General features: G+C 40.5%; 1 protein-coding gene across 1 annotated transcript in view; it reads left to right on the forward strand.

Moving 5' to 3' along the window:
* Positions 1-26,059, forward strand: part of BABAM2 (BRISC and BRCA1 A complex member 2) — a 401,827-nt gene that overhangs the window by 311,335 nt on the left and 64,433 nt on the right. The window contains exon 10 of the mRNA XM_068969662.1: positions 2,683-2,765. Coding sequence (XP_068825763.1) covers positions 2,683-2,765 — 83 coding nt within the window. The remainder of the gene's footprint in view (positions 1-2,682; positions 2,766-26,059) is intronic.

Genomic DNA, 26,059 nt, shown 5'->3' on the forward strand with positions numbered 1-26,059 from the left:
AAATCAGTGATGCCCTCACATCCTGGTGACCCTGAGGAGAGGGCTCAATGAAGAAAATAGCACTTAGTTCTTCCACATGATACCTTTCAGTGCTATTTTGGTTCTTCCTGGTGTGTTGCTCACACTGACACTCCCAGAAAGACATTTTTTTCAGCATTGTTTGTCAAATAGAGTCAAATATCTTCCCTGGAGCAGCCACATAACTAGCCCCGAACACCACAGTAAAAGTGGTTGTCATACCTGCTTCTTCTTGCACTCTTTACAGTCTACACAGTACTTCCACCTCCGTCATCTCACAGTGGTCATGAGGTGAGCCAGGTGGGCGTTCCTGGCACATTCTGTGAAGAAAAGCCTATAAAACTTGACCAGTCCAGTCACCTGTGGAAGTCTCAGAGAGAGCTGGGGCAAGAACCCTGTTCCTCAGAACTCAGGTCTCCTGATAAGACTCCCACTCCCCACAGGGCCGCAGAGATTTGGGAAGGATATCTGACTTTAGACACCAGCGCCATGACTCACACTTGGGATTAGTGTGCTGGAAGAAGGCCCTGCGAGGGAGGGGGCAGTGTGTAGCTGCAGTTCCAGGGTGGGCGTCTTCTGGCCACCCACCCTGTGCTCTGGCCCTTTCCGTCACGTGGCCCATGCTGGCTGCTCGGCAGCTGTTTCCTTAATGGTGGCGGAGCCCTTATCAACCTCCCACTTAGGGCTTAGCTCGGGGGGGTGGTGGGTGGTTGCATTTTCCTCACAGTCTCTTTAAAAGGTGGAGCACACTCTGTCTAATCACTAAGCATTTTAGTGCTCTCATTACCTCCCACCTCGTTCCAGAGAAGGTGTGGATATTAAAATTTTAAATCAGTAACTGAAGAAATTAAGATAAAAGGAATGAGAAGATGAAATCAAGAATAAGGTTAGGATATAATTTTACAAATGTGGCATAATTAAAAGAAAATTTCTGACTCCTCAATACAATTTCAAGAAATTTTCTCGTTATCCATTGTAGAATTTCTCATATCGCCAAAATAGAGTAACAATATCTAAACAGCATAATTGTTAATGAGTCATGAGACTCTTAACACTTAAGGTATTTTTCAGCTTTCTTTATGTGCATTTTGAGAAAGTGCTTATGATATGAACAGTACTTAATAAATATTAACTCTCTTAGTCTTCTCATTTTTGAGTAAGATTATTTTTTGTGTATGTTACTGAAAATGAAGATGTTAGCTCAGTGACCTGCAAAGCAGGGGTGCGTGTGCCTCAGGGGCATGTGCCTCCCCTCACTTCAGTGGTATTCAAGAAAAGGGTGAAAAATTGCATTTACACTTATTAACAATTGTTTTTAAATCTCATTCTATGTGTGTACATTTCTGTGTTTTATTACACATATAATAGTACTTGTCTACAACTACAGAATCATATACAAGTACTACTATATACTGTACTATATGCATAATGAGAAAGAGTCTGTCAGTGCTTGTTTTTGCTTATGGGGTACAGGATCTAAAAAGTTCAGGTATCAGTGTTGTAATACTGAGTAAATTACATATCCAGAAAAGAAATACAAACTGATGAATAAAGTTGTTGACTTGTCGGCAGACTTTAATGAGCCAATCACTGAACCTTCAGTGCCTCAGTTCCTTTACCTTCACAGTGGGGTCAACTGTTCCTTCCTACTTAAACCTGGAGGCCATCAGTATTAATGGTCTATTTAGCCTGACTCAGCCAGGGAGAAGGCATTTCTAAGGACAGCAAAGGTCTCCTTGTATGGATGAGAGAGAAAGTTATCCTTGTCCTCTCTGTGTGGTTAATATTGGCACATTATGGTGGTGTCACCCCCTGTACACTCAGCTCCAGAGGGAAATGGGGGAGAAGAGCCCATGAGAATTCAGTCTAGGCTCTTCTGTGTTCGGAGACTGTTCTCCTTTGACACAGGAGGTGTGCATCTCCCATCTGAACCCCACATCCACCCTGCTAACGATGCTACTTTGTCTTGAGCCCAGTGGGGAAGATCAAGGGACACGAGAGAAAGGATGCCAAGTACTTTGGAAGATAGTCATCTATAATCCTGAACTTAGTAATACTGTCATTGTTTGTGACTGTTCAGTACCTGAATAAAAGTGAGACTGGACAATCACTGTATAGACCTGGGGTCTTTGCTGCCCTGACTTCTTCATTTGTCCTTTTGCTCATCACTAGGGACTAACATTTGCATAATATTTTGTGGATTGTTATTGTTGTTCTCTCACTAAGTCATGTCCAACTCTTTGCAACCCCATGATCTGTAGCATGCCAGGCTTCCCTGTCCTTCACTATCTCCTGGAGTTTGCTCAAACTCATGTCCACTGAGTCAGTGATACCATCTAACTATGTTATGGGTGCCCTTACTTGTTTTTCACAGCTCCATGATGAAGTTTGCACATATGATTATATTTGTTTTACAGATAAGGAAACTGAGGCTCCAAAGGCTAAGTGATTTGCCAGAGGTCGTAATAGATAGTAAAGCTGTAACTCAAACCTAGATGCTTTCATTCCAAATCCAACATTCTTCCTGTGGTAACACTCACTTATCTTAAATGTATCTCGTATTCAATAACCTTGCTTCATGAACATATTCTTTACTTGGTTCCATCTCTTTGATACTTTGTTTTTATGAAGGTTTTTTTGTCTCTGTGTGTTTTTATTACTTAGGGGTGTCGTGGAATATGATGCAGAAGGCTTTACAAAACTCACTCTGTTGCTGATGTGGAAAGATTTTTGTTTCCTTGTACACAGTGAGTATATTTTTGCTATTAGCATGTCAACATACATTTCTGAATGCACTAAACCACATGTAATAATGAATATAACAGCCTTTAGTGTCTTGACTTGGTTCCTTTTACTTGAGTTGGTGATGGACAGGGAGGCCTGGCGTGCTGCGATTCATGGGGTCACAGAGTCGGACATGACTGAGCGACTGAACTGAACTGAAGTGTATTTACTGCATGATCTCAACCAGGTATAATTTGCTACTTGGGGGATGTTTGGTAATGTCTGGAAACATTTTTGTTTGTCATGATGGTTAGGGGACCGGGACTGGCTTTGTTGTTCCTGGCCTCAGTGGGTAGAGGTCAGAGATGCTGTTAAACATCCTACAGTGCATGAGACAGGTCCCTAAAGCAAAAAGTTATTGAGTCCACAGTGTCGGTAGTGCTGAATTTAAGAAACCCTATCCTAGAGAGGGATCTTTTCCAGTGGCACTAGTGGTAAAGAACCCGCCTGCTAATGCAGGAGACATAAGAGACGTAGGTTCGATCCCTGAGTCAGGAAGATCCCCTGGAGGAGGGCATGGCCACCCACTCCAGTATTCTTGCCTGGAGAATCCCATGAACAAAGGAACCTGGTGGGCTATAGTCCATAGAGTTGCAAAGAATCAGACACAACTGAAGCAACTTAGCATGCATGCATCCTAAAGAGATTTCTATTTTCTAAGTATCTTTCCAGATTCAGGCCTCAAAACTTTCAAGATTACTCAAAGTGTAGTGCCTTCATCATTTGGTTATCATTCTTACTTTTTAAGGCAGGGGTTCCCAACCTCCAATCCATGGACCAGTCCCTCCTGTTAGATCAGTGATGGCATTAGATTAGAAATACAGCACACAATAAATGTAATGCACTTAAATCTCCCCAAACCATCTCCTCCCTGCCCCTAGTCCATGGAAAAATTGCCTTCCATGGAACTGGTCCCTGGTGCCAAAAAAGTTGGGGACCGCTGGCTTAAGGTATTTCCCAATAGTAACTGCCTTGTCAGGCAGTGTTTCATATGGAGCTCCTACTCTATATAACTAGTCTTACATGGAACCATCATTTCAAATGCATCTGAAAAGTGCATGCATATTGTCTACATTAATTATATGCACGGAAAAGCAGAGTTGGAGAGGTGACAATTTTCATCTTGGGTGTGCCTCCAACTAATTATATGACCTTGTTCAAATTGCTGGGACAAGCCTCCCCCTGCTTTAGTCTCCTCTTATGTCACTGGGGATCGGGTTGTTAAGTCCCATAGAGACATCAGCAGACGGAGCTTATCCTGCAATACAGGACCAGGTGGGAGAGGAAGTCCCAGTCAAGGCCTCCTGGCACTCTCCTCAGTTCCTGTTAGCTCTTTTCACCATCTTCTGTGGCCCTACGCAGCTGAGCTGTATACTAGCGCTCCCAGCTCTCACTTTTGATTCTGACCTTATGTGCCACAGCTTTGATTTTTTGTTCTGAGTGTTAATTCCTTTCTGAGATCTCACTTCCTATTTGCCATGTCCGCTTTGCCCCACCATCTTGATCCTGTGATTCTGTGATTCTGTTTCTAGCTTGGTAATCTGACCCCAGATCCTTAGTATATGCTTGGTTTGTCTTTCATGACCCTGGACAGCTGCCTGGGAGATTAGTCTGGTGTGTTTCCTCTAGGCGGGCTCAGCAAGAGGGGTCTGTAACCTGCCACGAACGGTGGTGGCTGTGGGCAGAGGCCTCCCAGAGGAGCTGTGAGAGAAGGATTCAGAAGGAAGGACACATGGAGAGACAGTTAGAGACAGTAAATTAGATGACAGCTTCAACCAGTTTTTTTCATCCCAAAGTGGCATGAAATCTCAACAGTCTTCCCGAAAACTTTCTTTGGTCTCCTAGCCATGATTCCACTTTCAAAAAGGATGTTTTTCAGTCGCTAAGTTGTATGTATCCAACTCTTTGCAAGCCAGGCTTCCCTGTCCTTCACCATCTCCCAGAGTTTGCTCAGACTCATGTCCATTGAGTCAGTGATGCCATCCAACCATCTCATCCTCTGTTGTCTCCTTCTCTGCCTGCCCTCATTCTTTCCTAGCATCAGAGTCTTTTCCAGTGAGTCAGCTCTTCCAGGTGACCAAAGTATTGGAGCTTCAGCTTCAGCATCAGTCCTTTCAATGAATATTCAGGGTTGATTTCCTTTAGGATTGACTGAGTTGATCTCCTTGCAGTCCAAGGGACTCTAAAGAGTCTTCTCCAGCACCAAAGTTCAAAAGTATAAGTTCTTTGGCACTCAGCCTTCTTTATGGTCCAACTCTCACATCTGTACATGACTACTGGAAAAATCATAGCTTTAACTATACGGACTTTTGTCAACAAAGTGATGTCTCTGCTTTTTAATACACTATCTAGGTTTGTCATAGCTTTTCTTCCAAGGAGCATCATCAAAAAAAGATGATGTCAGGTCATATCAGATATATGGAAAAAAGAAATCCTTGGCACTAATCTTTCTCGCTGTGTTTTCCACATGGGACTTAAGAATGGCTGCTCTGGTGGTGCTGGCAGGAGAGGTGTTCAGAGAGAAAAGAGCGTCCACCTCTCAGTTCCTGTTAGCTCTCTTCTCAGTGTGCTCAGTGTTACAGCAATTCCTGTTCCTTAGGAAGGTCTATTCCCCAAAGAATATTTTCTCCATAGTACAGTGTCCAGTATTTCTTACAGCTCCTTCTCTACCTTCCTTTGTCAGACATGCAGAATTAAGTCCCAGAGTCATATTTTCAAAGTTACAGTTTCATTTAGTTTTGATTACTTCTTCAGAAACATAGAACCCCCAGACACTCATTAGAACAGGCACAGGGACCTCGAGGTTTATATAATTAACTCTTTCCAAAGTGTTTCCTCAGGCTCTTCCTCCTTTCTGCCGCAGCCCATTTGCTCCCTGCTCTTGGCATCGTGGCCACATTCTTGGCTCTTTGGCAGATAAGATCTTATACAGACAAGGGACAGAATCAAGGGACTTTGATGCTATTTACTACTCCATCATTAACTCACAGCCTGTCTTTAAATAAATTATTTCCACCCTTTTTCTTCTTATATCTAGAATGTAGGACTTGCTACATCATCAGAGTGAAACTTGCTTGTTGTTCAGTCACTAAGTCCTGTCCTACTCTTTGTGACCCTATGGACTGCAGCACACCAAGCTTGATTAGGTAATGCATTTTATTCAGTCATACTGGTCAGCATCTGAGACTTACCTTCTTTGGGAAACACCTGCTTGCTAGGTTATAACCCCCAAGGGACCACTTGTTGCTTTTGTTCTTGCCGTGAAGATGGGAGTTGAATATGGAGTGGCAGAGACTTAATGATAGAACATTGCAGTGAATTATTCTGAGACCTCAAGAACATGAAAAAGAAAGAAGTGCCTAGAGATGGAGCCAGTTTTCTGTGGCTGGCTCAGTACTTCGTGGAGATTGAAGAGCTGGCAGGACACGAAATAATGTCTCTGATCTCCCCCACCCTCTGTTCTGCCCAGGGCTGGGAAGAAGACTTTTGAGAGGATAGGTGCTGGCAGTAATTCTGAGCCTTTTGGATGCTACAGGAAAGAGGCACTGTTCTCTTGAGGCCAGTGGCTCTGACCTCAGCCTTTGCCAGAGCACAGAAGCAAAAATGCCCTAGGGGAAAACATTATACACATTCTTGGATCTCTCAGGAGACACTGCAACTTCCTGGCATTCTGGTGGTTCCAGGAGTGGGAGCTGTGGCCATGATTATGGCCAGGGAGTATTTTTATCCATTTATTCCTTCTTTCCTTCCTTCATCTAGACCAGTATATCACGAGATTTGGAACCACAGCAAGAGCAAGTACTTGCTCTCATTCGGAAACTGTTTTCAGAAAGGTTTCCTGGTCACCATCTAAGAATTATCTGTAGTGGTTAAATATGTAATTCTGTATTTGTCAAGTTGTTTGTACCTCTGGAGGTAGATGCTGTCTTTAAACCAGCAGCTTTTCAGAATGCTGGGTGACAAGGGAACCAGAGAGCAAGGCATAGTAATGCAGAACAAAAGTAACCACTGGGGAAAATTGACTCTTTCTTGGGCCCCTGTCAGCCACGCTGCCTAAGGTCACAGGGTTGCTGCTTGGAAGCAGAGGGTATTAAGATTCTGACAGAATGAGAAGCTGTCTTTTCCCATTACCTGTAGTCCTGTCAGTGACCTTTTGAGTCATTCAGCCTGGACCATAGGCCTTCTCTCCCTGGCAAAATACCTGTTAGACCAAATCTGACTGTTTTAGGTGTTTCATTTCGTTTTTTCTCTATGCCTAACCCAGTCAATTTAGCCAATGCAACTGAGTTCTAAGTTTATGGAGAACCTGCTGTGTGCGCAGTATTGTGCTACGTCCCAGAGGATATAAGTAAATAACTCAGGCTTGACCTTAAGACAGTTGGAGTCTACACAAGGGTTGACTGCCTACAGCCTATGGGCCAAACTCCACCCTCAGTCTATTTTTATATGGCCCTCGAGCTGAGAATGGTTTTTATGTTTTTAAAGGGTTGTTGAGGAGGGATGAGAAGAATATGCAACAAAAATAATGTCTCAAATATTTACCCTTTGACTCTTTACAAAGTTTGCCAACCCCTGACCTAGTTAATGAGACAAGAGATCAGATAACGGTGAAGTATACTGATATGCATTTTTTAAAAGCAAATATTTTATGAGCTTGCTTACTATATACAAGGCACAAAGTGATATGTAGCCCAGACTTAGCTCATATGGCCTCAGCATGTGTGTTCGGGCAGACTGGGAAATGTAGTTCTTTTTCTGGGGAAACAAATGCCCAGCTAAAAATCAGAGTTCTTTTAACTTGAGTGAGAAAGAGGGAATGGCTATTGAGTAAGAACTGCTAGTGAAGCGACTTAGCAGCAGCAGCAGCAGCAGTCTCTTTCAATCCAAGGAGGGGAGTTTAGATATAGGTCAAATTTCCGTCAGAAAATGGATGGCACATCACACAGGTGGTGGTGGTTTAGTTGCTAAGTTGTGTCTGACTCTTGCGATCCCATGGACTGTATCCCGCCAGGCTCCTCTGTCCATGAGGATTCTCCAGGCAAGAATACTGGAGTGGGTTGCCATTTCCTTCTCCAGGGGATCTTCCCAACCCAGGAATCAAACCCAGGTCTCCTGCATTGCAGGCAGATTCTTTACTGATGGAGCTATGAGAGAAGCCCCATTACATCTCAGGGATACATAGGGAGAATTCAGTGGAACCAAAAGGGCTAATTAGCAGCAGCAATAGGGAGTCATGACCTTCCCTAGGACCCCTGGGGTGAGAGGCGTGTGGGCACCAGAAGCTGGAAACTATAGTTGTCGCTGTAGGAAAGGGTTTTCTGGCAGGAACTGGGGACGGCCTTTCACTGAGGAATGTCAATACAACTAACATGCAGGAAGGATTATTTCTACTTTCAGTTCTGTCTGTTTGGTTCTTAGGTACATGTCCATTCATAATTGTCTCATCCTCTAACGTTTTGACCTTTTTATCCTTATGGAATACTCCTCTTTGTCTCTAGTGATATTTCTGAACTTAAAGTCTATTTCATCTGATATTAATAACCTGTTCTAGCTCTATTTTGTTTATTGTTTGCTTGGTATACCTTTTCCAGCTCACTGCTTTCAGCCTTTTTTTTTTTCCTAAATGCCTTTAAATCTAAAATGTGTCTCATAGATAGCATATGTTTGGGTTTTGCTTTTGTATGCATTTAAAGAAACTCTGCTGTTTTCTTAAGATAGTTTACTCCATTGACATTCTATGTAATGGTCGGTATGGTTGGATTGGGGTCTGCTATTTTTATGTTTTCTGTTTGTCCCATTCCTTTTTTATTCCTCTTTTACTGTCCCATTTGTGTCAAGCAGAATTTGTTAGTGTACTGTTTTGATTTCTTTGTTGATATTTTAGCTACCATTTGGTTGTTATTTTCTTAGCAGTCTTTTCTAGATATCACAGAATGCATCTTTAGCTGACCCAGTCTACTTCGAGATTAATGATGACTTGATGCTGGTAAAATATAACAATTTCTCCCCCTTTTTTGTGCTCTTGTTGTCATATATGTTATATCGATATGTGTCACTATGTAAATACAACAGTACAGCTTTTTGTGTTATTGTTATAAATAATCTTATATTTTTCAAAAATACTAAAAGAAGATAATAATTTTCTTTGTATTTTGCTCTGTCCATTATTTAAGGTACATCTTAGTAGGACCTTGTTACTCCGTTTCATAGTTGTAGTGGAGGCAGAGGGAAGCGGCAGGGTTTATTTTTTCCAGCAGATGATGAGTTTTTACTCTGATTTTTTTCCCTTTATTTTGAATAATTAAAAGTTGACACAGTTTTCTTAATATACTTTTGGTATTTGTTTTTATCTGTCTCTTTCCATTCATTCATTACTTTTAAGCTTACTTTTAAACTATTCAGAAAACAGTTATTTTACTTTATAAAGAGCTCAGTTTCTGGTAAGGGTTTTTTTTTTTTTTTTAAAGCTAGAGGAGATTGACATCTGCAGACTAATTTTGCTAGTCATTTAAATAATTCTTTCCTCATAGGCCTGTAATCAAGGCCAATAAGCTAGAAATCAGGACAGCTTTTGAAATTTTAAGTAAAAATCAGAGGCTTCTGTTTATTGTTGCAAATGCCCCTTCCAAGCTCTGATTGTGTCAGGCTGTGTGATTGCTGGTCTAACCAAGGAAATTATTTACATTGATGTATCACTGTCTTTTCACCACTCAAGGCAGAGCTATTAAAGTGACAGCTACTCATCTCCTGAGCAAAGTGGTGTGAACTCATCTCTTTGTCACAGAAACAAAGTCTTGTAGAATATTTAGCAGCAACAAACAAGATAACTACTAGATAATTTAGTAAAACCACAACTGTGCGGTTTCCCAAACCTACTTACTTTTTGAATACAGATCACATTTTTATATAAATAAGCAGATTTGAAGAGTAAATCAGTCAACAAAGTGATTAAAACTAGGAATGATATGCATGAGAATTCATTTCAAACCAGATTTGTGAAAAGTGTAATATAATTTTAGAATTAGTCTAACTTAGATCAGGCATATATCAAACTTTATGATTTAATTTTATCATTTTGGTAGAAATAATAACTATCAAAGCAACAAGAACTAAAATTGATTATGAACAAAAGGCAAAACCAATCAATTCTCTGTACTGTTCAAAATGATGTAAAAATACAGAAAAAGATAAAGGAAAATCTACTTTCTAATGTAAAATGCCTTTTTGCTTTGATTAAGAGAACTATGGGTCTTTTAGATACTTTAAACATTTGGGTTAATTTTTACCCTGGACTTCCTTGAAAGTGGTTAGCTCTGCTGGGCAAAGTGGTTTTTGTCTTTTGATTACACACACAAACACACCCTATTCAAGGTTTATAGTTCAAATAACTCCAATCCTTTAGAAACCACTGTCACTATTTTGATTCAAATTGAGACTTCTGTTTCATGTTGAGAGTCTACTTCCAGAAAGTCTTTTTTTGTAATTTCTGACACTGATTTGAGAATTCATTTCATTAATTTTCATCGGGAATTTTCTCTTCATTCTAATACCTTGTGAGACCTTTTCAGTGAGTTTAAAGGACTTGTAAGGAAAGAGGTTGTGAATATCAGATCAGTTCAGTTCAGTCTCTCAGTGGTGTTTGACCCTTTGCGACCCTATGGACTGCAGCAGGCCAGGCCTCCCTGTCCATCACCAACTCCCAGAGTTTACTCAAACTCATGTCCAGTGATGCTATCCAACCATCTCATCCTCTGTTGTCCCCTTCTCCTCCCACCTTCAATCTTTCCCAGCATCAGGGTCTTTTCCAATGAGTCAGCTCTTCGCATCAGGTGGCCAAAGTATTGGAGTTTCAGTTTCAACATCAGTCCTTCCAATGAATATTCAAGACTGATTTCCTTTAGGATGGACTGGTTGGATCTCCTTGCTGTCCAAGGAGCTCTCAGGAGTCTTCTCCAACACCACAGTTCAGAAGCATTCATTCTTCGGCACTCAGCTTTCTTTATAGTCCAACTCTCACATCCATACATGACTACTGGAAAAACCATAGCTTTGACTGACAGACCTTTGTTGGTAAAGTAATGTCTGTGCTTTTTAATAAGCTATCTAGGTTGGTCATAGCTTTTCTTTCAAGGAACAAGTGTCTTTTAATTCCACACGATTCCAAATACCTTCTTATATATGTTATAGTATTCTTTTCAACTGTAATTATTGGATTAGCTCAATTGCTAAAATGAATTTATCTTAATTAAGAAAGGTCATGAAAACTCAGTGTTTTTAACTTAAAAATGTTTGTAACTGCGTTGAAATTAACAAATTATAACACAACAAGGCACCTAACTCAATGAAAGAAAGGACTCATTTTACAGAGAGTAACTTTTATAGTATCAATCTCATTTAGTGTAACCTTTCCTTAGAATTAATTTTGAGGTATTGTTGAAACATGGGCATTATTTGGGTGTAAAACTTTTGGTGTTGTTGAAGATAATAGTTATGGTAACAGTAGGTAGCAGATATTAACTGTATACCATGCTCCAGACACTGTTCTCAATATTGTGCATATATGTGTGTGTGTGTGTGTGTGTGTGTGTATATATATATAGTTATTCTTCCTCATCATCCCTCTGAGGATAATTACTAGTAACTTCCCATTTTACAAATGACAAATCTGTGGCACAGAAAGAATAAATATATTCACTGTGACAGAGTTGGGATTTAAATCCACAAACTGATTCCAGAGGTTATATGAAAATGAACTGCATTTCTGCAGCGGCTTCATGTCATTGGTTGGCAGTGTCCCCACGAATGTGATGAATGTTGCAAGCCTTTGGAGTTTCACAGAGAACTGTGAGTCCCAGGAACTAAAGTAAAGGGTCAGTGTCCATCCATGCAGTGGGAGATAGGCATATAGTGTCTCATCTCCCAGGAACATGGGTGAACATCTCTCCAATGATGTTACTGATATGAAAGCAGTGGAGTATAAAACTGGTGTTGCTCCTCAGTGGTGGTAACAGTTTGTCCAGCTGTGATCCCATGTGCAGTGGCACAGATATATTGACTCAAGAAGGGTTTCACTCTGTGGCCATAGGAAGAGAAAAATAAGTGGTTTAATTAAGGAATTACCAGCTCTTGCAGCCACTATGGAAAACAGTATGGAAGTTCCTTAAAAAACTAAAAATAAAATTACCATATGATCCAGTAATCCCCCTACAGGGCATATAGCCAGAAAAGATAAAAACTCTTAATTCCAAAAGATATATAATACATGCACCCCAGTGTTCATAACAGTACTATTTACAGTAACCAAGACATGGAAGCAACCTAGGTGTCCCATCAGCAGATGAGTAGATAGAAGCTATGGTATACATACACAATAGAATATTACTCAGCCATAGAATAGAATGAAATATTGTCATTTGCAGCAACATGGATAGACATAGAGATGATCAAACTAAGTGAAGTAAGTCAGACAAAGACAAATATTATATGATATCACTTATTCGTTAAATCTAAAAAAATAATACAAATGAACATATTTAGAAACAGAAACTCACACATAGAAAACAAACTTATGGTTATCGAAGCAGAAAGGGGGAGGGAGATAAATTAAGAGTATGGGATTAACAGAGACACACTATTATATATAAAATAGATAAACAAGGGTTTTTACTATATAGCACAGGGAATTCAAAATCTTGTAATAACTTATAATGGAGAACAGTGTCAAAAGAATGTGTGTGTGTTTATCTGAATCACTTTTCTATATACCTGAAACTAATACAATATTGTAAGTCAACTATAGTTTAATTTTTTAATAATGAAGATTGGGGAAAAAACCAAACCAAAACTAACAAAAAAGAATTACCAGTTCCTAATTATTAAGAACTAGATTTAAGCAGTTTAGACATAGTGAAGGTAGTCAGTTATAATGGTTCATTATATAAAGACTGTGCAAACCTACAAAGTCAAATGTTATGTGAGCCAAATAGGCAACATAGATGGAGCAACCCAGGTTCTAAGACAAGAAGGTGTGGCAGGAACTGTGGCAAGCTGCAGACTCCTTTACATGGTTTTTTTATTTTTAATATATATAGTACAATCCAAACATTTCTGTAGGCTTGATCTATCCTGAAAGTCTATGAAACTTTAAAAAAAAAATTTGTAAACACTTTTTATTATAAAAAATTACAAACAAAACACAAAAAAGAGAGAAAAATATAATGAACCCCCATGTACCCATTATCTATATTGCAATTTTGTCTACCTTATTTCTTTTTTTAAATTTTCTGAAATATTTTGAAGCGTATGTGAAATATGATCTCACCTATAATTCAACATGTCTCTCTAGTAGATAAGAAATTTTTCAAAGAAGATGTAGCCAAAATAACATTACATATAAAGCTCTTTAATATTATCTAATAGCCAGTCTATGTTCAAATTTTCCTATTTGTTTCAGACATGTTTCTTTTTTGTTTTTTGTTCTTTTTTTACAGTTCTTTTTGTTCAAAGCGGGATCCAAATAAGTCAAGACCCATAAATCTTGAAAAATCTTTCTTTAGAAATGTGGGCCCAAATAATGGGCATCACTACCCATTTTCCTTGCCCTAAATTTAGTTTTAAAAGCTAAGGAGTGAAATCGTTGAAGATATCACTTCACCCATGGGCCCATAGAAGACGGCTTCTCACATTAGTATACTACCTTCCAGTTTCAAAAGTGCTTTTAATCATCTTGTTTACAATATGAACTATCTATTTCTATGCCAGTTTTGGATAGAATTCCTAGCACTTGAATGAATGGTTAGAGGTCATCTTGCCTAGGGATTTTTAATTTTTTTTTTTATGCCAAAGACTCCTTTGGTGAAGCCTATGGATTCATTCTTCAGTGTTTTAAAATGCATAAAATAAAGTATATAGTATACTACAAGGAAGCCAATTAAAATGCCGTTACCACATCTTTAAAAAATAATAACAGAGATATAATTCTTTTTAAATACCTTCAATAACCATATCCATGGCAAATCTAATAATCACTGCAATTTTGAAGTAGTGACGAACATAGACTATTTTGAAAATATGAGCAACAACCACAATGTGATATAAAAATACCTGTGATTTTTCTTGATACCAAAGTCAGAGTATTGCTAACACTGCTACAGATGGTTGCCTGCATTCATAATTAGAAGAAATGCTAAATTTCAGTTAAAAGTAGTGAATATAAAGATATACATTTTTCCCATGCAAGTTCCAAGATGCCCTGAATTTTATCCAAGGACCTTTGTGGAAGGAAAGGAAGAGAACGGGGTTGCATGGACCTCAGATTAAGAATCTCTGAAAACCTTCTGTGTTACAGGAGTAGGATGTGGGTCAGTGGCTGACCTGGGGCCATGCATGATGTTAGGGGAAGAACAGGACTAGAAACTAGGTTTCCTAAATCCAATTGTTTTTCCTATATTTGAATGGCTCAGTTCCAAGATACTAAGATAGGTGAGCACTTTTATAATGGTATGTGTTCAGAATTGTACTGCTAATATCTTAACACTAGCCTGAAGAACTAAATAATGTTCAGCATAAGGAAAATTCCAGAAAATAATGCTCAGATTTGAGGTTTACTGGCTTTTTCATTTATATATTATATACTTCCTAACTGTACAAGTACAACTTTCATAAGTCAGTGAGGCAGATTTTACCATGAGGATAGCAAGAAGTTACTGAAGGGACTTCGCTGGTGGTCCTGTCTGCCTTCCAGTGCATTTGACCCCTGGTTGGGGAGTTAAGATCCCACAGGCCATGCCCCAACTGAGCCTGCGCACCAGAACTAGAGAGTCTGAGCACCGCAATGCCAGATCCTGCATGACACGACTAAGACCCCAAACCAAAAATAAATAAACAAATGTATTTTTTTAAGTCATGTAGCTTAAAAAAAAAAAGTCACTAAAGAATGCCTAATAGAGAAGGGACAAATATTTGCTTTTTATAAAAACAGATTATTCTCATATGTATATGATTTGAAACGTGAACCAGGAAATCGGAAAGATGGATTGGGCAAAAGATGATTAGACCAGAACTAGAGCAGTCATAATAGAGATGAAGGGAAAGAAGATATTTCCAGAAATATTTTGGAAGTAAAACTGGCAAAACTGAGTAATTGATCCCAGTGCAGGACTGAGAAGAAGTAGGATGATTCCCAGCTTTCTTCCGTAAGCATCTGTTAGCCAATGATGCCAATCACTTGAAGCAGGGGTTATGTGAGGAGGAGCAGATTTGGAAATGCTGAGCCCAGTTTGGGATATGTTGAATTTTATGAGCCACTGGATATCCAGGTGAAGAATCAATGAATGAACATTTACATAAAATGAATATGTGGTGGAGATTCTCACGGGCTTCACCTGGAGTCCATCCCAAGCTAGAAACCCCTGGTCATCCCCAGTCTGAATGATTCAGAACTATTTGGCTTGACTGAACCCTTAACAAAAGGATTCAGTCATACGTCATACTGACAGAGTTTTGGTTTAAACTTGAAACCTTGTTGGTAACTTTTCCTCCCATAGAGGTGGTCTAGATTCTTGAGGTGGCCTGGTGTAGAATGTATTTTAAGAGGCTTTAGGGAGTGACTTCTGAACTGAGAATGACCTTTGGGTAAATTTAAACAGTTGTGTTCAGATAGGTGAAGTGAATGTCAAGACACAATTAAAAGGACAAATGCTGTGTGATTCTACTTGTATGAGGTACCTACAGCAGTCAATGTCACAGACTGAAAGCAGAATAGAGGTTACCAGGGAAGAGAGAGACGGGGAGTGGGCAGTTGTTGTTTAACAGGTAGAGGTTCAGTTTGGGAAGATGAGAAAAGTCCTGGAGATGGATGGTGGTGCTGTTTGCCCAGCACTGTCATTGTACCTAAAGCCACTGAACTGTACATTCAAAAATGGCTGAAATGGTAAGTGTTATGTTTTACCACAATTTGAAAAATGAAGAAATTAAAAAACCAACTCATTAGTAGGTAGGCATCTTATTGACCACATTTCTTCAGTGTTAGTCAACCTGGTATTTTTTTCTCTTCAATTCATTCTCAGAGGTTACTGAGAATGATAAGAAGTGCCTTCTGGTGACAGGTGATGATGATAGTGATCATGATGATGCCATTGTCTTATTAATACATAAATAACATCACTTATTGAATGCTCATTATGTGCAAAGTACTGTGCTAAGTAGTACTTAACATTCCTAATCCCATGTACTTCTCTCAACAGCCTTATAAGATGGCTACTTATCCCCATTCTACAGTATAGAAAACTGAAGCACCTAGAAAGAAAGTAACTTGCCGGGGTCACCTAGCTAGTAGTTGAAGGAACAGCATTTGAACTAAGACCTTTCCAGAACACTTGTTCTCCACGTTCACTAAAGCTTCCCAGCCCACATGCTGGGACACACTCTTGGGGTGGGGACAAGCTCCAGGTAGGCTGCTGATCATTTCAGTCCTTGGAAATGAGGGCTGGGCTCAGGACTGGCTCCTATACTTAGTGATCTCTGCCTGCCTTACATATTTTTCCTGTTGTGCCATAAAATTATAGCACTTTCTGACTTCAGTTCAGTCACTCAGTTGTGTCTGACTCTTTGCAACCCCATGAACCACAGCACGCCAGGCCTCCCTGTCCATGGCCAACTCCCAGAGTCCACCCAAACTCATGCGCGTTGAGTCGGTGATACCATCCAGCCATCTCATCCTCTGTCATCCCCTTCTCCTGCCCTCAATCTTTCCCAGCACCAGGATCTTTTCAAATTAGTCAGCGCTTCACATCAGGTGGCCAAAGTATTGGAGTTTCAGCTTCAACATCAGTCCTTCCAGTGAACACCCAGGACTGATCTCCTTTAGGATGGACTAGTTGGATCTCCTTGCAGTGCAAGGAACTCTGAAGGGTCTTCTCCAACACCACACTTCAGAAGCATCAATTCTTTGATGCTCACCTTTCTTTATAGTCCAACTCTCACATCCATACGTGACTACAAGAAAATCCCTAGCTTTGACTAGGCGGACCTTTGTTGACAAAGTAATGTCTCTGCTTTTAAAATGATGTCTAGGTTGGTCATAACTTTCCTTCCAAGGAGTTTGCATCTTTTAATTTTATGGCTGCAGTCACCATCTGCAGTGATTTTGGAGCCCCAAAAAATAAAGTCTGACACTGTTTCCCCATCTATTTGCCATGAAGTGATGGGACCGGATGCCATAATCTTAGTTTTCTGAATGTTGAACTTTAAGCCAACTTTTTCATTCTGTTTCACTTTCATCAAGAGGCTCTTTAATTCTTCTTCACTTTCTGCCATAAGAGTGGTATCATCTGCATATCTGAGGTTATTGATATTTCTCCCAGAAATCTTGATTCCAGCTTGTGCTTCCTCCAGCCCAGCGTTTCTCATGATGTACTCTGCATGTAAGTTAAATAAGCAGGGTGACAATATACAGCCTTGACGTACTCCTTTGCTATTTGGAACCAGTCTGTTGTTCCATGTCCAGTTCTAACTGTTGCTTCCTGACCTGCATACAGGTTTCTCAAGAGGCAGGTCAGTTGGTCTGGTATGCCCATCTCTTTCAGAATTTTCCACAGTTTATTGTTATCCACACAGTCAAAGACTTTGGCATAGTCAATAAAGCAGAAATAGATGTTTTTCTGGAGCCCTCTTGCTTTTTTGATGATCCAGCAGATGTTGGCAATTTGATCTCTGGTTCCTCTGCCTTTTCTAAAACCAGCTTGAACATCTGGAAATTCACATTCTGTCAAAATGTGGTCCACTGGAGAAGGGAATGGCAAACCACTTCAGTATTCTTGCCTTGAGAACCCCATGAACAGTATGAAAAGGCAATAAGATAAGACACTGAAAGATGATATTGTTAGTTGCCCAATATGCTACTGGAGATCAGTGGAGAAATAACTCCAGAAAGAATGAGGGGATGGAGCCAAAGCAAAAACAACACCCAGTTGTGGATGTGACTGATGATAGAAGAAGCAAGGTCCAATGCTGTAAAGAGCAATATCACATAGGAACCTGGAATGTTAGGTCCGTGAATCAAGGCAAATTGGAAGTGGTCAAGCAGGAGATGGCAAGAGTGAACGTCAACATTCTAGGAATCAGCAAACTAAAATGGACTGAAATGGGTAAATTTAACTCAGATGACCATTATATCTACTACTGTGGGCAAGAATCCCTTAGAAGACATAATGGAGTAACCATCATAGTCAACAAAAGAGTCCAAAATGCAGTACATGGATGCGATCTCAAAAACAACAGAATGATCTCTGTTCATTTCCAAGGCAAACCATTCAATATCACGGTAATCCAAGTCTATGCCATGACCAGTAACGCTGAAGAAGTTGAAGTTGAATGGTTCTATGAAGACCTACAAGACCTTTTGGAACACCCAAAAAAGACGTTCTTTTCATTATAGGGGACTGGAATGCAAAAGTAGGAAGTCAAGAAACACCTGGAGTAACAGGCAAATTTGGCCTTGGAGTACAGAATGAAGCAGGGCAAAGGCTAATAGAGTTTTGCCAAGAGAATGCACTGGTCATAGCAAACACCCTCTTCCAGCAACACAAGAGAAGACTCTCCACATGGACATCACCAGATGGCCAACACTGAAATCAGATTGATTATATTCTTTGCAGCCAAATATGGACAAGCTCTATACAGTCAGCAAAACAAGACCGGGAGCTTACTGGCTCAGATCATGAACTAAATTCAAACTTTCTGAGTACATGCTATCATTTGAAAGCGGTTAGGGAGCACAGTATATAAACTATATAACACCATGTATGCAACATAATACTATATTGCCTCTTCTATAACAATCAAAAGACTCTATGTATGTCATCAAGAGAGTCCCTACCCTAGTGTACATGAAGGTTTGAATTCTGAGTCTTAGTTCTTTTCTGTAAATGAGTTACTTATCCCTACGTTACTTCTGATAACTCCCAACTATGAATCTGTCTCTTTGTACTGTGAGTCTTTTGAACTCTCCCAAGTGTTGAAAAGGTGGATTAAGAATTCCCTGTCTCTAGGGAGACCGTAGTACCCACCAGTAATCAGCACTTTGCATACAGGGGAGCCTTGTGAAGATAATTACAAAAATGAATCTATCCATGCAGCCAGGGAATTAGCAACTACATTCACATTTAAAATGCCCGTGCATCCAGCAATCTCTGACCTAAACCCTTGTCTGAACTCAGTTTGTTTCCCAATAAAGATACAAATTTAGTTCTGTGCATGTTTCTGGTTCATCTGTCAGGTTAGGTCTTATTTAGCTTTATAGACCCTAACATTTGTAGAAATGGAGTTTGTCTTTTTATGTCCTCCCAGGTGGCAGCTGCGTTTAACTCCGTGAACATTTAAGCATATTCTTCATGACAGGCACCATACTGAATACTAAAGATAGAGGGCTGAAGGGGACATGTTCATTTTCCAAAGGAACTCACAGTCTGCTATACTCAAATTCCCTGAGGCTTTTCCCAATGAACACTCTTCTTTTTTAAAAATCTCTTTAGCTGTGCTAATATTTCTTATTTTTCCATTTGGCTGTAGCATGGAAACCTCATGTGTTTTGTAAACTGTCTCCTATGTCAGACAAATTAAAAGAATTTGCAAAGTTTATGCTTCGGTTCATGTTTGGTTGAGACCTCAGAAATGAACTGTGGTCTCAGCAAGGCATCTCCCAATGGCATAGCGTTTGTTTTATGTTGGAAGAATGGAGAGGGCCAAACCTTCTGTTCAAACTGTTCCACCACAGACAGTCAATGAGAAGGTAGAAGCCATTTCGATTGGGACAGTGCTGGAACACTGTATTTACAAGAAAATGAAAACATGCTCACTTGGCCTTCAACCAGAAGGACAGAATACTTCAGAAGGCCCATTCTTCTGGGAGGTGAACAGCCCAAGATTGCAGGCTTAGTGGACTCCACAGAGAGTAAACAAAAAGAAACTATACACTCTAAGGTTCAAAGACGGTTTACTCCACATCATTGACTGTTTCCATTATTGTCGAGATGGTGGAAGCTGCAGAAAACCAACACAATCAGAAAGAACTGCTTCTTGATTTCAGCTTTTCAAATTTAATTCTTGTAACAACTAGAAAGTCCTTTGAGACAACCCAGGTTTTACTTTGGTACCCTGAGAGCATTTGTGTTTTAAACTGCTTAAAACCCAGAGAAGTCCTAACTTGTGGTTATAGAGCAGATACGGGAGGAAAGACCTCAGCTATTATTTCTAATCTTCTTTTGTCTGGTTGAGTGAGTTAGATCAGTCTCAGTTTCCCGTATAAAGTGATCATTTAATTAAATCAGTTGGTGTTCTGAAACATAGCAATAAGCTAAGGAGCAGAAAATTGAAAAGCAAGGGTAGCAGTTCCAGTGGTCCCCCCTCCATGATCCCTGGGTATTTCCAATTTGGAGAGACAGGAAGGAGGTAAGACCTTGTCCAGAATTCTCTGGCATGTGCAGACTTATACTAAGACACATACACTGGTATACACAAATACACACCCCAGTGATAACACTCAGCAGACTTCATCCTTCTGGAACTAAGGCTTTGAGAAGAACAAAAGTAATTGTCACACCCACACACACAAAATAGGAATCCTCCCTAAGAATGTCCCTTAAATTTTGTATTTTATTGTTTGAATAGGCAATATATATTCATTTAGAAAAAGGCACACTATGAAAAATCTCATCCTCCTCAATCCACCCTGTTCGTCATCTTGTCACTTTTATTCATTTTTAAATTCAGGCTTGCATAGTTTCTTTATGCAAATAAAGTAAAAATGAGTATATATTGTTGGGTTTTTTTTTCTTCATTACATGAGAAGCAGTGTATTTCACACCAGTCTGCACCTGGAACAAGGAGGACGTTTATCTTGTTACCACAAAGGCGTAGTCCCTAACAGCCCCTCAGTCTTGGTCACTGAGTTAACACAAAGGCTCAGCGCCCACAGCTTTCCAGCGCTTATAAATGTAGGTGGGATTTGTACAATGCTTTGTCATTGCCAAGTTGTTACTAGAAATGAGTCTTCAATATCCTGTGTAAAACTTTTCAGTGTTTCAGTGTACTTTCCTATTTATCATCTTGTGTAATTTGAATCTGCCAAAACCATACGAAGTTTTAGGGCAGGTACTGTCCTTGTTTTTAAGGTGAAGAAACCAAGGGCAAAGGGTGTTCCCTGGGGCACACTCCTGGGTCTAAGGGCCATCCTCTGTACCTGACACCACTTTATGTTGCTGTTTTCTGAAAACCAGGGAGAAACTGCCTTCCTCCCTGTGTTTAATACTTCTCCATATTTACGATACTGTCTTTCACAGTTTGGTAAACCTTTTTCTTTTGAGATCATTATATAATACCTATGAGGGTAGCAGGTAACACAGAGGGATGCTGGGTTCCCTTCACCCAGTCTCCTCCTTGAACAACTGCGGTGCATTATCAGCAACCAGGATATTGACATTGACACAACCAAGATGCAGAAAGTCTCCATCACCCCATGGATCCCTGGTACCATTTTATAGGCGTACCTCCCTTATTCTACCCTCAACCCTAGCCCTGACCTGACCCCTTCTGACACATATACACACACTCTAATCTATTTTAATGGAGGTTGTATTAGTCAGGAAAGCCTTACAGATATAACAAGCAACCAAGCCCCATCTCTGTGGCTAACAGTAAAGGTTTATTTTTTGTGATATCACTTCACTGATGCTCAGTGGGCAGTTTGGGGAGGGCTCTGCTGCTTGCAGGCATCCCAGGACCTGGGCGTTTCTATTCAGTAGCTCCACCATCCCTTGTGGCCTCAGCATTCTGCACTGCATCTTCTGTCTCAGGCCAGCACGTCCAGGGTTGTAGGGCCAGGTCTAGAAGGGGCATTTATCCCTCCTGTCCATAGTCCATAGGTCAGAATTCAGTCATGTGGCTTCACCTCATTGCAGAAAGGCCAAGAAATTTTGTTTGGCTTTGCCCAGCAGGAAGTGTTTGAGGCACACGTGTACAAGAGTAGTCACAGTGGCATTGTTAGCTGTGGTATCAACTAATGAGAGAGTGAATGTTCACTGATAGGGGAGTGGATAAATAGTGTTAAACTCACCCCACAGAATATTATACAGTTGTGGAAATGACAAAACCGTATCTGCACACAATGAAGATGAAATCTTAGAAATTCAGTGTTGACTCAAAGAAGCCAGTTACAGGAGACACCCTTGGTGATAGAAGTTATATATAAAAAGCTCAAAAGTAAGCAGAACCAGACACTATATTATTTAGGGATAGGGAAATAGGCAGTAAAATCATGTTTTTACCCTAGAGGTCCAGTGGCTAAGATTCTGTGCTTCCAGTGCAGGGGTCCCAGGTTCAATCCCTGATCAGGGAGCCAGATCCCACATGCCATGCCGCAACTAAGACCTGGCACAGTCAAATAAATAAATATTTTTTAGAAAGGAATGACAGTGGACAGTGGCTGTCTCTGGGCAGAGAGGCAGGGGTTTGAGTGGAGAGGGAGCACACAGAGGGCTTCCAGCTGTAGGTTGTGTCTTTGTTCAGAGAGGGAGTGTGGATTCAGGCACATTGTTTTTTCAACGTGTTGTATGTGCATTACAAGTATTCTTTGATATGTATCAGATATTACATAGTAAATTTAAAAATGAACTGAAACACTATCATTAGTAGCAATACAAATAAAGCTTTATTAGTTATAAGAATGTGACAAGGAACAGACACATCACTTGAAAAGGTGAATGGTAATTGGTGTTCCTCATGCAGTGAAAGCGACCCACTTTGGGGCTGGGTCCACCTGAGATCACACATGTTGCTGGCCCTGTGGTCAGGGTCAGAGATCAGCCCCCGTGCCCTGGTCAGAATCCTTTCTGGTTCTCCTGTGTGGATCAGTCGTCATCACACTCTCAGCGTGTCACATCGCTTGATGTGTATGGTGGCAATTATTCCTTGCAGAGAAACCCTGCAAAGCTGTATTGTGACTTCGCCATGAAAGGCAAGCTTTGTGTATCTAAATTTCCTAAAAACTGTCCCTTTAAAAGTATCTCCTGCCTACAAAGATGCAACTGAATCCCACATCTCAGCAAACAAAAGCTGAGGCTTGTAACAAGCAGGAGTCATCGCTAGACAGTTATCACCACAGGTAAAGGCCCATCTTCTAGGGCAACCAAATGACTTAATAAACACGTCAAATCTCCTTTATCGTTAAGTGAAAGACCCAAAGAAGCAGCATGGTAACAGTCGCCAGCCAGGCTCCATCCCTTATCGAGCTGCTGGCAAACTGTCTTGTAAATAATCAATCCAGCTCTCTGGGTTCCTGTTTTCTCCACCCCTCTCCCTTCCCCCTTCTCCTCCTCCTTCCAAGTTTCAGCCTCTGCTGTCTCCACCCTCTGTAGGCTCCACCTTCTGTAGAGGACTCTGCTCTCTGCACCCAGAATGAGTCAGCATATGGATACATACCCACGTTTTCAGGGAAATGGACTGAGGTTATCAAAAAATGCAATCCCTCTAACCATAGATAAAAATCAAGGCATTTACAGCAGCCTGGAGAGTGAGTCCAGCAGCCTCCCGCACACTGGAACGGACAGTACATCTCCTTTGGGAAATACCTCCCCAGGGAGTGACTTTTGGTCTCCTGGGTAAAATGTTCGCTTGTCAGACAGCAAGCCCTTTGTAAAAGGGAAACAGACTCTGTCAAAACTGGGTGGTGATGAGATAAAGGCAGGCCACTCCTGTTTGAATGTTTGTCCTGTTGGTGGGGATTTTGTTTAACAAGGTGCCTACCTTATCTGTCTTCTTTAAGATTTATAGCTTCAGAGCCCATAAAAGGGAGGCCACAGATATGACCGTGGGCTGTAGAAAGATTAAAAACAAACCTAGGCTATTCAATAAAAATAATCTTGAGATATTTTGGATTTTCTTCTTTTTTTCCCACTGAAGATCACATCAGAGGCTCTAACAGTACTTGACTAATAGTACTTAGCAGCAGTTGGCTAATACACATATTATGAAAATGCTGGAAGGAATATTGCCTGACACTGTTTATAGCACATGGGCTATTTTCCTCTACTCTGGCCTGGAAAATGGGGTTAAGCCCACTATTCAATTAAAAATTAGTTTTTGAAACCTCATCTTGGACCATGCAGTATATCAGGTATACAAGTAAGGTATGATCCTTCCCTCAAAGGAACTTAGAATTAAAAATTCACCAACATATCCTACTGTTACAGAAAATGATGTTAGAATTGTCACTTAAGAAAGGACCAGATCTAGGAACAAGCCCTTTTAATGCTGATCTCTGACACCTGTGTTACGCATTTGCGGACTTTATGCTTTGAAGAGCATTTTGGCCACTGCTGCTGTTCGTCATGAATTTGATTGAACCTACACTGGAAACCACCTTCATCTTCTGATTCCTGAACCACAAATCCTGTTCTCCCGGATGGCGAGTTCTTTCTCCAGTCTCCTGATAACTACCGTGCTGTTTCTATGGAAGAGAAAGTATCTGGGCCCTCAGTCCACATCACAAGGATAGTTGTCATGGACCACTTGTTATGAGACCGTCACTGTGCAAGATAGCTTACGTGCATTGTCTCCTAATCCTTATAACAGTCCTGCCAGATAAAACTCATGATTGCCATTCCCCGAATGGAAAGGTAGAAAGCAGAGAGGTTTACTAACATACATAAGATCCCATGGGTGGTGAATGCAGGATGATTAGATCAGGTTCCAGATGTTTAAATTCAAACTCTGAGCCCTTTCAGCTCTACCTTGCCTTATCGTACTCACTCAGTGATGTAATGCTATAATTTCTTGATTATTGCAGTATGCTCTTGCCCTGTTTCCATGGGATGCAGGCATCAGGTATGCAGTGGGTGCATGAACACCAAGTTGACATATTCAGAGTATGTGCCAGAGCCTTGGAGACAAAAAAGGGTGCAGAGCGTCTTATTTGGGTTTCCCGATGTAGAAGATAGCCGTCCACAGACATACAGCTAAAGCTCAGTGGAATGCTTTACTCGTCTAACAGTGTTGAAGATAAAAGGAGGCAGCTGTGTCACATGTATGCAATTCTTCAGGAGAATACAGACCCAGTCTTCAAGTTTTCACCTCTCATCCAAATAGAAGAGGTTTTTGTAAATGCCATGGTGGTTGGCTGTGTTTGATTTGGTTGGGCCTCAAGCTGGACCAGAGGCACCAGACCACTTCCTGCTGCACCAGGGACATTGTTCCTTCAAGGTCTCACCCACCTGGGGAGTGAACCAACATAACCTCCCCTCCTCACCGCTTGGGCCCTCATGTGCACGACTGTGCCGCCAGCTGCAGTGATGTGACTCAGCTACAGTCTTCAGATAGTTCCTGCTGTTCTCGTTCAAAGAAAGAAATTCTGAGAGAGTGACCTGTCAACGTATTGTGAAGGAAGCAAGGCTCTTCACGATCCATGCCGCCCTTCCCCCACCCTTTATTGAGGTATATTTGACAAGTGAAAATTGAGGTATATTTGACAAGTAAAAATTGTATATATTTAGGTACACAACTAGATGTTCTGATATATGTATATACCGTGAAATGATTGCCACCGTCAAGTTAATTCCCATATCTAGAACCTCAGATTGTCACCTTTTTTTTTTCTTATTTTTGTGTGTGGTGATAACATTTAAGATCTACTCTTTTAGCAGATTCCAGGTGTACGATACAGCGTTGTTAACTATAGTCACTATGCTATACATTAGATTTTCAGAACTTCCTCATTTGGTATAACTGAAACTTGGTAACCTTGGACAACATCTCCCCATGTCCTCCTGCCGCACAACCTCTAGCAACCACCGTTCTACTCTCTGTCTCTATGAATTTGACTGTTTTAGATTCCACATAGAAGTAAGATCATGCAGTATTCGTCTTTCTGTGTCTGACTTATTTCACTCAACACAGTGTCCTCCAGGTGCGTCCATTTTGTCACAGATAGGAAGATTTCCTTCTTTTTGAAGCTGAATAATACTCCGTTGCCCGTGTAAACCGGGTTTTGCTGATCCTTTCGTCTGTTGGTGGACATGTAGGTGGTTTTCATATCTTGGCTGTTGTGACTACTATGGCTGTAGGAATACAGATGTCTCTTCAAGATACTGGTTTCATTTCCTTGGATATATACCTGGAAGCGAGATCACTGGATTATATGGTAGTTCTGTGTTTTATTTTTTGAGGAATCTCTATATTATTTTTCATAATTTCAGAACCAGTTTAC

This window comes from Capricornis sumatraensis, chromosome 1, assembly GCF_032405125.1.
Source record: "Capricornis sumatraensis isolate serow.1 chromosome 1, serow.2, whole genome shotgun sequence".
In the NCBI taxonomy this organism is placed as follows: Eukaryota; Metazoa; Chordata; class Mammalia; order Artiodactyla; family Bovidae; genus Capricornis; species Capricornis sumatraensis.